A 14,088-nucleotide genomic window follows, 5' to 3' on the forward strand; every position below is an offset into this window, starting at 1 on the left:
AGTAACCTACCTTCGTCTGTCTCACTACCAATATGCTGAGTCATCCAGGCCCACCTGTTTAGGTAACAAATTATTTAGGGGTAATGAAAGTAGTAGTGAGGTGATAACTTTCTCATATGGTAAGTGTCCTGTAGCATCATTAAAATGTAGATAGAGGAGGGGATTTCAACTACAAAACTTGTCTGTTAAGCTTTATGTAAAGCAGGGGATACAATTAAAAACAGCAACGTCCGTGCACCACACTCTAATACTTTAGGTAATAAATATATTAAAGGTTTCAGAGTAGCAGCCGTGTTAGTCTGTATTCGCAAAAAGAAAAGGAGTACTTGTGGTACCTTAGAGATGAACAAATTTATTTGAGCATAAGCTTTCGTGAGCTACAGCTCACTTCATTGGGTGCATTCAGTGGAAAATACAGTGGGGAGATTGAAGTGAGCTGTAGCTCACGAAAGCTTATGCTCAAATAAATTTGTTCGTCTCTAAGGTGCCCCAAGTACTCCTTTTCTTTTTGCAGATATATTAAAGAACACTTGGGACTTGATGCTATATTGGAATCCACTGGATGAACCCTTGCACTACTGCACAGTCCCACTTACATGAAAAGCCTCATCATAGCATAGAGATATTGCTCAGGTGCAGGGGTGTGAACTGGTGGAAGACAGCACAGAATCAGGGCCTTGGATTATTAGTGTACCTGAAGAAAGCTATCCAAAACCCTATATTTTAAATGGCCTAGGTTATTAAAGATACTTGTATGGACTCCTGCAATGGACCATGTGAGCCCTTTATTCATGTGTGGTTTTTGTTTAATATTCAAGAGAGTACTTTCTTGTCATAGCAACAGCAGCAGTGTTTGCTTTTGGTACATATGCTTCAGTGCTGTCAGAAATAAAGAACTGACTGTACTGAAACCAGAGGCTCTTCATTCCTAGTTTCTCAACTGCCTAATTCAACCTTCTACTGAGCAACCATTTTTTTTAACAGATCCTTGGTTTTTTTCTGTCATTACTTTCGTGCACTATCATAAATAGTGTTTCCTTACTTAATGTAAGAGACTGGGCTATACATGGAGACCCTACCCACAAACTTTTCTGCCTTTCCAGGCTACACAGTTTGAGTATACAGTAGATTGATGGTTTTGAGAGAAAGGCAGGCCTATGGCAGAAACCTAAATACATAAACCAGTCTTTTATTGACCCAAACTGCACTGAGTTGCAGAACAGGCTCAATGAGTATAGGTCAGTACACAAACACCCTTTGCAAATCACTGAGTCTAGATCAGGCAGCTGCCATTACTACTAGAGCTACCTGGGCAGGCTATAATCTGGAAGGTGGAATCTATAAGCTTTACAGCTGTAGTTCTCCTTCTCCTGCCACCAGCAGGCATCCTCAAGAAGAGAGAGGGAAATTGCTCTGAAGGCCACAATAGTTAATGAGAACCAATATGTGGAGAGAGTGGTAGGATAGTATTTGATCCACTATTGTTATAGTAACTTAATGCCTGCAAGTAATTGTAGGTGAGGATCTACCAGCTAAAAAGAATCAAGGACTCCTTACGCTCTTGTCCTAAAGGCAACAGGGAAGGTGATACCATCAGTTAAATGGGGATCTCCCAGCAGAGAACTCAGATGTATCTGTAGCTAGATTCAAGCTCTGTGACTATAAAATGCACTGAGAACAAGATAAATATTTTCAATAAATGTGCAGAGCAAAAGTGTGAACGTCAACTTCTTCATGTAAGGTAACGGTTCAGTCCATAATGTATGGCTGTTCCTTTCCATGTGGAATGTTCACAATAAAGATTTCTGGTCAAAGAAGCAGCATTCCTATTCCAGTCACATTGAACAAGTCCATGGTTTGGTCACATTGCAACATCAGACCAGGGTAAGGTGGTGTTGTCAAAACAGCTTCTATATTAAAAAGTTGACAAGTTGTGTTAACAACATATCTGCAGAGAAATGTGAAACTCCAGAAGTTGTAGAGGGGAAATAATACAGCTAAGCCCTGGAAGTTGTATTGTCAGTGCATTGCATGTGGTTTCTGGCAACTTCCCAGGGGAGCTCTGTAGGTAGGGACAAAAGTTAAATTATTTCTATTTATCTAGTGTTCCTGTCCTCCGCTTCAGTAACCTGCTCCAAAAGTTGGCATTCTTATAATGATTAAGTTTCTGCCAAAGTTTATTACAAGAAACCTGTCCCCCAGTTTTTAGTAAGCAGTGTAGTATAGCTGTGTCAGTCCCAGGACATTAGAGAGACAAGGCGGGTGAGGTAATATCTTTTATTTGACCAACTTCTATTGGTGAGATAGATTAGCTTTTGAGCCACACTGAGCTCTTCTTCAGGGCTGGGATCCAAATTTTTTAAGCAGTCCCGGGTTTCATGGCTCTGCCTCACCACCTGCAAGGCTAAAATAGCCAAAGGTGACTGGTGATTCTGGGTGCCTCTCTTTCCAGCTGTACAACATGAGACCTGTAAAAGGGGTCAGACTTTCAGAGTGTCAGTGCTTAGCACTCTCTGAAAACCAGACCCCTTTGAAGGTCATTTAACACATTTGAAAATGTAGTTCCAAGAGTCCAGAAGACAAGATGACTATTTCATCTCTGGCATAAAAGAGGTGATAAGCTTGGAAGAATACAGGGTCCCCAACTGCCATGTAGATCTGAGAGAAAAAAGTTCACCTCAATGACATATGGGGTAAGATGAGAATTGATTTTTGCATCTCAGGGCAAAAGTAAAAGCCTTGCCCCAGTAGTTGAACCCTGTGCTTCATTTGTGGTGTTTCAGTGAAGGATGCCTTTCCATCTCAGAAAAAAAGATTGTAGAGTTGGTTAGCCCAAGACCTATTAAACTCATTGGACACTTTATAAATCAGCAAAATTGTACTGTTGAACTGAAGTTAAACTCATTGGATTTTTTTTGGTGGGGTTGGGCACAATCTGAGTGTCAAAATTATTGTCCAAGTAAAATGAAACAATTTGAGCTAACTATAACTATTAACATTTCCAAACTCCATAAAGCCTTGACTAGATTACGCTAAAGCTGTGTCAATATTTCTGACAAACGCTTGCTTTTAGGGGGTTCTAATAATCTCTGGATGAAACCTGGAGTGGTGTTCTACAGGTAACTGAATTCCAAAGGCAAGCAGAAGAAGGCTTAGTAATAGAGAGATGAGGGAAGGATCGGGCCTGCAGAGTGAAAGTTGTGATACACGGGTTTTTCACTTGAAGTGCTCAATCCTAGAAATTGTTCTCAGTAGATATAAAAGTAAATAATTAGAATGCAGATGTTTCAGGTCAGCACTGAAGTATTCAGTGAAACCAAAGGTAGTGTTAGATGATGCCTAGCTCTAATGTTCTAATACCTTACTTGTGGGATAACTGTTGTTTACGTTCACACAACAGTTTACCCTCCCCGCCCTCGAGAATCCTGGTAAGACCTATACCCAGGATCAGCGTCAGAGCTACAGCAGGTTCAGTGATAACATTATTTGTCCCTTGTGGAAACTGAAATATGATAAACTTTGAAGGGCAACTTGGAGACCTATTATTGCATGAATGGAAACAATCTTGGCTGATTGTGAGTTGGAAAAATAAATAAAAGCAGTAGCTGTTACTGTGAGAACCTTTTAATCGAGCTCAGGAAGGAATGTCCTGGGCTATTATGGGTTACACCTTCAAACTACTGGGACTTTTGTTCGACAAGTGGGTGAGGGATTTTCCATGTAAGACCTGGGATGGTAAACTTATATTACCCAGTGCAGCTGCAGGCTTACTCCAGGTGTTGATTTAAAGGGTGATAAAAAGAAAGATGGTGAGATCTTTAAATACATAACTTAGCTTTGCTTGGGGTTTTTTTTACACAAAAAGCCTATTAAATTCCTGTAATAAACTGCAGGCAACAGTGAAGGAATTTACAGGTGTCTTGTTTCTTTCACTGTACATCTTTCTCAATAGATACATACAAGACATTGAATGGCTTTGGTTACAGAAGATATCAAAGCTTCTTTTGGTTTGTAAACTCAGATCAAGTTGTGGGGTACACTGATGCTTGCTGTTGTTCTCAGGTGGGCTATATATTAAAATTATTAAACGCACAGATCACCACTGAATAATTTTTTGTATGTGGTGTTTCGGGATGTGGCAGGGTCCAAACAAACTCTCAACACTAATTACTCCTTTTGCCACCAGGGCCTTTGACTTAACATATATCTTTTTCTCTCCTCTTGAAACTGTAGGATGCAATATAACGGAAATATGAACTTTCCTTGATTGGAATCAAATGATTCATAAAATAAAGACAAAAGCAAAACAGGACAAATTGAGAGTGGAAGATGAAATAACATTTGAGTCAAAATATGTGATATTGCTGAGGACCTGGAATTAGTGAAATGAAGATAAATATCTGCCTTTACTTTTGTGCAGCTTTCTTCCTCATCCTGTTCATCTACATGTTTTCACATATATAATATGCATTTAGGGATTGACTTTCAGGCTTCTGTTCTTTGTGGGTGCAGTGCCTTATTTCAAAAGTGTTAGCAGCTTGCTTTCTGATAACTAATATTTTGTGGCATGTAGTTGCTATGTCAAAGAGGCAAGGCAACATAATACATCCCCTTAAGCTGTGTTCAGTAACCAGTTTGTGTCATAATATAGCCAAAAGGACTGATGAACAAAGATGGCGAATCTGGGCTGAAGGAAAGTACTCCTTTGTCTCATGCACTGGGCTAGCCACTTTCTCCTACCTCATTGGCACAGTGTCTAACTTTGCCCACTCATATCTCTTACTACCACATACTTTGAACATTCCAGCTAGGCAGAACATAACTATGTTATCTTCATAATTCAGCAACACACATTGTTTACCCACATATGTTTCTGGGGTTTGAAGATAAGATATTAATGTTCTGCCTAGTTGGAATATTTGAAATGTGTGGTGGTGAAAGCTGTGAGTAGGAAGGTATGATAATGGTGAGACCCACTGCTTTTTATTGTAAGTTTGTGTATCTCCAAGGCTGAATGGGAAGGAATGAAGAAATTCCGGAACAAAACTAAGTCTGCTCTCAGGTCTCCTTGATAGAGCATGGATTTGATGTTTCTCTCTCCCCGTGGAAGTCTATCAGGGTGGAGAACAGAAGAAAATGAGAATAAAACTATCAATTACACAAAAGAGCAGCATTTTTCCTTTTCATTATAGGATGGAAATCTCTTAGTTATTTGCAGCTAGAAAAGGAAACAGGAAGACAAAAAGCTAACTCATAACAACTCCAAGAAAAATCACTTGTACTGCATACTCCTGTACACCACTGAAAGGACCATTATAATGTTTCCAGCAGGGGGCTGAGTTGCTTCAGTTTTGGAACTGATCAGAGGATGACATGATAGACAACTTCCTCTGTTCTTCCTGGCCAGTTAGATTGCTTTGAGAATGAATTAGTGCAGAGCTATTTTGGGTGAGCAAAAACAGGCAGAGTGAGAGAGGCAACTGTTTGGCCAGAGGAGAGAGAAGGAGGGTGTGCATACCAACCCTGCAAAAGGAAAGGAAAGGCAAGTACTCAGTTAAAGGTATATAAGCAGCCTGTTAAGTGAAAAACAATGTGGGATAAGTATGGAAGATGCTGATGGAAAGCTCAGCCTAGGCACCACAACAGTTCCTAGTTCAAAAGGAGAGACGCCAAATTGTGGGGAGAGTCTGAAGGTCAAATCGGAGACATGCACCACAGACAACGCTTATAGTCTTCAGGATCCTTGTGTGGGGAAGGACTAGTAACCAAAGGGTGTGGTTCTGATGGGAAAATGAAGAGATACTTGGATTAAATCTGGTATGGACCAGTAGGATTCACTGTAATTATTTAATTATTGGAATGGCTAATTGTGTTATAGCCCTAACCTATTCACTATCTAACAGCAAGGGCAACATCTCCGAAGTAAATTACCCTCATTTTTACCTATCTTGTATCTTGGCCAGACTCTGTGTAAAGGTGGTTGCTTTCTTTTTTCACCCCTGTATGGTTAGAGTCAATCTTGAGAGAACCCAGCAGGTGTTAATTACTGAGGTGGTTCTCATACATGCAACGGCAAGAGCCTTTGTGGTTTCTGCTGTGGCTGTCAAGATCACCGATGCTAACACACTTTTGTGCACCGCCATACAGGGTGGTCAGGCTCAGGCTCATGCGAACCAGGATGGAGGCATTTACAAAGCTTAAACATCAGGTGGGGTAATCGAATCATTCTTCAGGGCAGGAGCTCACTACCACCAGGTTGCCACTGAAAGCCATTTTCCCCTAGATGCATCAGAGAACAAGTCTCCAGGTATTAGGGTTTTATGTGCCTTCTCCAACAAGAGGCTTAGAATGCTGCTGGAAGCATGCGAATGAAGTTAATGGACCACATTCCCATTCCAATAGACAAAAACTATGATTCTAGAGCTCTATAGCCCATACTCAAACGATTAGGGTAGAAGAAATTACCTTTTCTGGAAGCCCTGAAGGCTTGGTAGTATCATATTCAAATAAATCCGAAGTACAACCAGGGTGGCATTAAACACTTGATCATGTGAGCATGAACTTTAAAGTAAGAAACTGGGATTTTTGGAGTTATTAAAAAACTGTCAATATACCAGTTTACCAATGGTGCAATTTCCTAGTTAACAGCAATTAAGTTGTGCCACAAATGTTCTCTGCCTTAATTTACAATTATCAACGTACCAAAGACCTTCTGTAAACATTTTGCTTATAATGTTGGCCAGTGATGCAGTCCTTACACTGTCAAAATTCACCGTCCGTTACAAATGAATCTAGGTAAAGAAAAATTAAATATTTCTTCATGAAAATGAGGCGCACATGCAACCACACTGAATATACTGTATTAAAATAGTTTTTCTTGGTTAAATGGTAGCAAAAAAATAAACCTGTAAAATATTCCCCTTAAGTTAAATAAAGTGCCATCCCTTTTACATCAAATGAGTACATCACATGAAATTTCTCCTTGATGTATTTAAAATATTAATAGCTAGGACCCTATTGTGGTAACTGCAAGTATTAATTGATGTGTATATATACTCAAGTGGCAGCAGTGAAGCATTGTTATAAGTAATGTTATAGATTAACAACATGCTCATTCTATAACCTGGCACTTAAAGAATTTTCCTGAGACAAGTTAGCATCTTTCAAACATATGAAATCTCTTGGGCAAATGAAAATAGATTAAGTTGTCATTGACGTGTATATGATAAATTTTCTCTAAAATCACACATGTAAATGTCTATTGCTGCAAACTCCCAAACTATATCTAAAGTCATGTCCAACACTTAGTACCTCTTACCTAATTGTGAACGAATGTACTGCTTTTTAAATAGGAAGTTTCTTTCCTCTGTTGAAAATCCGTGTTGGCAAATACATGCAACTAACTTCCATATCAGCAGCATGGGTAACAAGCCAATGGTCTGACATGATAACAAAAACTCCAGTTTTCTATTAGCGCCTGTAAACTTAATGCACAGCTGTGGAGATTTCAAAGGATCGTGCAATTGCTTTAAATTAAGGTAATGAGATATTTTAAGTCCCCTCTATAGTAGAATTTAAATACTGATATGTGGGGGGGGGGGGCAAAACCTTGCTTAATATCAGCCACTTACACATGATGTACTTGAAAATAAAACTTTGCCAATTATGATTTAACAATAACATCAATTAATTGTAAAATAGAAAGAGATTACATAAGAAGGGAAAGTAACATAGCCACATAAAATACACATCTTATTCAAAAGTAAATTTACCTAGCTCAAAATAGACTAGCCTTAATTGCTTTCCTGTGCCCCTCAGATAGGCACCATACTCAATAAGCAAAGTTCAATTTTACCTAAAATATAATCTTTCTTCATAGTAGATGCTTTATTCACAGCTTTTATCTTGATTGATCGTCTGTGAAGATCATCCTTAGAAATACCATCAAAGAAGAAGTCCTCATTAAAGATGGGATTTCTGCTTCTCTTTATAACAGTGCTTCTTTGTTTCTGAACTTTCCCTGGCACAAGAGAGAAGGTGACGCAACAGTTAATCCTTTTAGGTTCCACAAATATATCATATAAGCCTTCAGCACTTATCAGACGGAGTCTCAGCCTTCTGCTTTCAGGACAGTAGTCAGAGAACAGTCTCAAGATTCCTCTTCTATCAAGAAATACTGTACGCACACTTCTAAGTCTCTCTCTGCCATTAGTAAAATCCTGGGGAAAGATGGTTGACTGTGACCCAGAAGAGCTTTGTATGCTTGAGCACTCACATAAACTTGCCAAAGACCGCCTATTGGGATTGGGGCTGCTGTCTGTGGAGCTGTCTTCATCTGTGGATAAGGAGTTTCCCCTTAACATGCTGGATTTGCTTTCTGCCTTTAAAGTCCTGCAGAGCAGTCTCTCTGGGCTCTGGATTGTAAATAAAAAGCAGGATCTGGGAAGGAATCTTTTGAGAAGTGAGGAGGTGAAAGGGGAAGAGTCGGTGGAAGAAGCAGTATCACAATCACAAGTGTCTTGTCTTGGCATGTGTGGATGCCTAGAAGAGAGTCTGGTGGTGGTAGAGCTGATGATGCTGGAATCTACTCCTTTGAGGTAGATTCTGGAACTTGGCAGCAACAGTAGACAGGACATAGAACAACTGCATGGGTCATTGTGGAAAATACTCTCCTTTCTTCTGGTATGGGGACTCTCCAGCAAAGTGCAAAATCCATAGGATGTCTGCACCTTGGGGAAATGGATGAGGGAAAGTGCTGCCTGTGACTGTGGGTCTGAGTTGGTGCTTTCTTCCACTGAAATGAAGTTATTAGCAATTTCAGTTGAGAGGATACGTGGCAGCTGTGTACTGGGGTTATGAACAGTTTCACGAGGGCACAGGTTGGTCTCTGCATAGGACTGGATGCGGGAGCTGGGATCCCTTGCAGAGTGGAAACTAATCAATCTGGATGGGATGCAGAATTCTGGAATCCTGTCTGGGGTTAAGATGTTGGGAGAAGCAGCCATTGCCCTCTGAGCTCTATTCCAGTAGCAAACTCCTTCTTTTCCCAACATGATTGGCTCTGAAGCCTTGCTGAGTTTCTCCAGGCACCACATCAGGAACAGTTTGTGATACACACAGCTATCGTACAGGAGGAGAGATCTGTCCTAGGAGAAAAGCTGTTCACTGGAACCTGCAACACAGGAAAAGTAAGATGAGGATCACTTGCTGCTTTTCATAAAAGGCAGCAGCCACTAATGGTCCGGAGGGAGGCAGAATTAAACACTGCATCAGGAGGAACCAGCTACAGACTTCACAGTTAGGGAAGGAGACTTTAAAAAAAAAAAAAAAAAGCCTGAGTGCAATTTTAAATGAATTGAAGCAAAATCACAAATGTAAAGAATTAATGAGGGAGCCTTCCTCTGTAGTGGTGAGACATGATAGGAGCCCCTAGTTTAGGTCAGTTTTCCTGAACCACTAACTTGGTTGAAGGACTTTTCTGTGTCCAAAATGGCAGCAATCACTTGGCTGCTGCTAAATGGTGTTTAACAAATGCCATCACTTAAAAGCTTTTGGCTTTTTAATTTATAAGAAGAAGTAAACACCCTACTTGACTTCCAATACACGTAACTTGAATCTTAAAGCATACTAGTCGAATGACAGTTCTGATGTGCTGTTAGAATGGGTGCATGTGGTACAATTTAAGGAGTACCTACCTCTAATTCTTTAAATGCAGTGAGACAGTCCCTGCTAATGCCACTGAGACGGGACACTGCAGTAGATGTTCAAACTGTAGTTCTGCTGCAGTTCAGCTACACAACTGGTTCTGCTTTATAAAGGCTGACAGAAGAGGGCAGCAAAGTAGACCATGACCAGTGGAGACCTGCTCTCTTTCGGGCAGCACACATCCTCAATTGCCGCTCTCGAGATGATGCGTTATATGCCACAGCAACAACCTGCAAGCCCCACCCTCAGACAGGCTTCCAGTGAGTTTACATGCAGGTCAGTTCATCTACTACTGCAGCTACACAATGTAAGAGCCTCATTCAGAGCCAGTGCACACCCCCTCCTGTGTAACTGGTTTAGGTTTGTTTTTATTTGCTTGCATTTTTTAAAAAGACAGTATGACTATGTCTAGAGCAAATATAAAAGGAAATATGGTAAAAAGGAGTGGATGTAGTAATGATGAGGCTTCCTGCAAAGAATGGTAATTGGATTATCGAAGTGTCTAGGGAAGGTAAGAGGAGAGAAATGGCAAGATGACTGGTACTGATGGAATGGTACCAATCAAAGGGAAGGCTAAATTGCAATAGAGCACAGAATTTCATTGCTGTTGCCAGTGCAAAAAAACTACATATAAACAGAAATGACACAAATAGCCACCCCAGAGGTCCAGAATTTAGCCCAGTAGTTTCCAAATTGTGGAAGGAGAGATGACTGGTTATATTTTTGTTGGCTTTCCACTTAGTATCCAGCTGCTAACTTGAATTCAAAACCACTTAAAGAAAAACCCACTTAATACCATTCTAATATTTTCTATCTAAGTAACTGCTGGTCAGCATAGGCACAGGCAGCAATTGCCAAAAGGAGTGTTGGGATTGCAGTGCAAGGGACATTTGCAGTGGAACACTTTGGCAACTTTGCTCCAGTTCACTCTGAACCACACTCTTCTATGAATGGTGTCTCTATTTTCCAAGGCTGATCAGAGTTTGGGGCAGTTGCCATATGGGGTACCATACTTTCTCATTGGTCATGCCAAATGCCGATTCCAGATGGTCCAACAGCTCCACCACCTTATCTATGTGCTTCTTAGCACAGTGCTCCTGATAGAGAGAGGCAGATTATTCAGGAGTGGCTTAAAACTCCCCAGATAAATCCTAAGAAGCAGGCATTATTCCAGAGAGCTAACTCGCCCCAATGTCAACAAGGCAATCACTCTAAAATATACTATGCCTTATGAAAAACTGATATCCCCTGGAATTAGGCCATGGTATACTTCCCAAAAGTACTTGTGATATCATAGGCTATTCTTCTGCCTCAACCAACAAGTGACAGGCGTCAGAATCTGAATGAGGATTCCCCATGCAGCGAGGAAGGTGTCTGACATTAGCTTGTGGTACATAAGGCTATTGAAATGTCAGTGCTGTCAGAAACCCTGAACATGCTGCACAGTTCAGGTGCTGCTGGAGCCCTTCAGAAACCCACAAAATAGGATTTGCCATGGATGTGGGGGGGGAGTTCAGTGAAAGTTACCCAGTGGGCTTAGTCTCTTCTGATCCGAGGTTCCCAATCAGTTGGGGTTGGTCCTGCTTTGAGCAGGGGTTTGGACTAGATGACCTCCTGAGGTCTCTTCCAACCCTAATCTTCTATGAGTCTATGATCAGTGTCTGCTTTAGTCCCAAACTCGATGAACACTAGAAGGTCTGAACCATGAAGTGCTGGGATACTTGCTGTAAAACTCCCTGTCCTGGACATGATTCTTCTCTCTCACTGATTTTACATACTGTAGTCACTGATTGTTATGGAGTTACTGCAGTTTTACATTAACATAAGTGACAAGAGAATCAATCTTAATACCTGTTTAGTTATGTAATGTGTATCCATGGCCATGCCAGGTATTCATTGTCAAGAGATAATCTCAGAAAACACTAGGGTGCCTTAGCTCTCTGGAATAACGCCAGCTTTTAGGATTTATCTGGGGAGTTTTTAGCCACTCCTGAATAATCTGCCTTTCTCTATCAGAAAGGGGCACTGTGCTATGAAGCATATAGATAAGGAGCTGGAGCTGCTGGATCATCTGGAATCGGCATTGGCATGACCTATAAGCAAGTATGGTACCCCATATGGCAACTGCCCATACTCCAGTCAGCCTTGGAAAATAGAGGAACCTTTCATAGAAGAGTGTGTTTCAGAGTAAGCTAGAGCAAAGTTGCCAAAATGTTGTGGTTCTTTTTTTTATTAGGTGAAACACTTTCTTGCCCCATAGCGATACTGTCTAGTTGATCAATGCCTTGAGTAAGGAGGATCTTTTGTGGAGAGACAGAATTCATTCACCTTTTCACTTTAGGTTGAGTGATGCGTGGGACGTATGGAATCTTGCCATCCTTTGTTGGGCTACTTACAAAACCTGAAGTTCAGCTGATCATTCATTTACTTTGCTAGTCAAGGGTGGAGGCTGTAATTGTGCCATATCCTGCTTTTTTATCTTTATTTTTTTACTTAAAGGCCTTTAACTGTCTCTATAGTAAATTTTAGCCAATGACAAATCAGTGATCCTTCAAGAAAGAAAGCATTGCCAGAAGCTAAAGGAAACCCAGACTCCTGAACCTGCCCTGAATGTGCCAATTCAGCAGCTCTCCTTATTCAATTAATGCTTGGCCGCAAAACACAGCCCCATCAGTCCCTCTCATTTCTGAATCACTTTGAAAGCCTGATTTAGGGGATGCTGGTCACAATGGTGTTCATGTCCATAGATGACTGGTACATCATCCAAGTGATTACAAGAGAAAATTTTGTCATGAGAGGTAGAGTCTGTACTTGGGCTAACAGATATTGATGACTGTACATTTTACTGTCTGCTTAAAATTAATTCTCACATTCTAATTCTCTGATGACTGATGCATTTATCATGGACACAATGCTCAACACAGTCGTCTCTGATACTATCTTCTTAGACTTTCTCTGTGACTTGCTCCTTCATATCAGGACTCATAACAGTCATTATTAATTCTTCACCAGCTTCTGAGGATTTTCTATCTGTTTTTACAGGCTAGGTTATCCCTGAACTATCAAAATCACTTTGTTCTCATATACTGACTAATTTCCAATTGACTCTATTATGTTAATTCATACCCCAAACACCTGGAGCATGTCACCATGGTTCAGATTGTGCCATATCTTCAGGATCATGTTTTTGAAACACCCTTTTCAAAGAGGGTTTAGAATTGTCTGTTCTACTGAAGTGGCATAATTGAAAGTATTTGATGATCTTTCAAGTAGCTAAATCAAAAGGCCTTTCATCAGTTCTGGATTTGCTCTGTTTAGCAGTCACGTTTAACAAGATCAACCACAAGATATAATGTTCCTGTTAATCCTTCTCAAAGGATTTAAGCCTCCATGCTCCAAGTGTTTTGCTGCTTAGATCTCTAATTGCCCATTTCACATTCTCCATTGGACAACATTATAATTATTCTATCCACGTGAATGCCCTTAAAAGGCGCTCTTAAGTCCCTCCCTATTTTCTCTTTCTGTTCACTTTCAATACTCTGTCCTAGTTATCAACACAGTGTGGGTGACATTCTCAGCAGTGCAACTGTAAAAATGTTCCCTGATGACTCTCAAGGGATGAATCCAGTATTCCACATTAACACGTTGTGATCAGTAGCCAGCCTGGATCCAGCATGCATTGATGCTTCACAGAAGAGAGCGTTCATAGGAAATCAGCTCATCAGAATATCCCCTGATTTCTAAGCCAGAAGGGCTTCAGTCACAAAGTTGAGCTCCAGATATGAATTGCCCAATAGCTGTTGGTGGTAAGGCCTAGAGTTCTGCTTTGAGCCCATCTCCAGTTAAGAACACTAATGAGTAGTAAGATTCCTACTTTAACTGCACTGCTGCGGAACAGCTGGCAAGATGGTCTCTTCTGATTACTTGTTTTCTTTTGACAATCACAGATGGAGCAGTGGAAGAGCCCTTTCCAAAATCTTGGAAATCATATCGTGCCCAGAATTATTGCCAAAATCCTGGGAAGTAAAAGCACAGATTTAAAGGCAAGAATGAGTTGTCTCTGTGTACAGAGGCCGACCTATGTTGGAAACAAGCATTTCAGTATTCCATTTGTCCCTTTCCTGCCCCAATAAGTCAATATGTGGGTGCATCAGTCATGGGCAAGCACCACTGTGCAAAGGCCTGTATCACTGTCTGAGGTAAAAAAAAAATGTACAACTCATTTCACAGTATTAAATTGTTTATAAAATATGCAGCATTGGAAACAGAAATATTGGTACAAAATGACTTGTTAAAGAACTGTGATACAGATCTTCAAGGCTTATAATAAATCGTAGGTTGGCATAACAGTGAGATGAAAGATTCTAGAAGTAGGAGATGTTT

General features: G+C 40.5%; 1 protein-coding gene across 10 annotated transcripts in view; it reads right to left on the reverse strand.

The window, feature by feature from the left end:
* LOC140894858 (C2 calcium-dependent domain-containing protein 4C-like) overlaps positions 1-14,088 on the reverse strand; it is a 43,937-nt gene that overhangs the window by 16,218 nt on the left and 13,631 nt on the right. For 6 of the 10 annotated variants that reach the window (XM_073303625.1, XM_073303622.1, XM_073303624.1 and 3 more), the window contains one exon: positions 7,469-9,172. The exons of 2 other annotated variants lie outside the window; for them this stretch is intronic. In XM_073303625.1, the coding sequence (XP_073159726.1) occupies positions 7,815-9,095 (1,281 nt within the window). In that variant the 5' untranslated portion in view covers positions 9,096-9,172 and the 3' untranslated portion in view covers positions 7,469-7,814. Of the gene's footprint in view, positions 1-7,468; positions 9,173-14,088 lie in introns of those variants that run through there. 2 more of the 10 variants (XM_073303627.1, XM_073303626.1) reach the window with 1 other exon arrangement.

The sequence above is a fragment of the Lepidochelys kempii genome, chromosome 10, assembly GCF_965140265.1.
Source record: "Lepidochelys kempii isolate rLepKem1 chromosome 10, rLepKem1.hap2, whole genome shotgun sequence".
Lineage (NCBI taxonomy): Eukaryota > Metazoa > Chordata > Testudines > Cheloniidae > Lepidochelys > Lepidochelys kempii.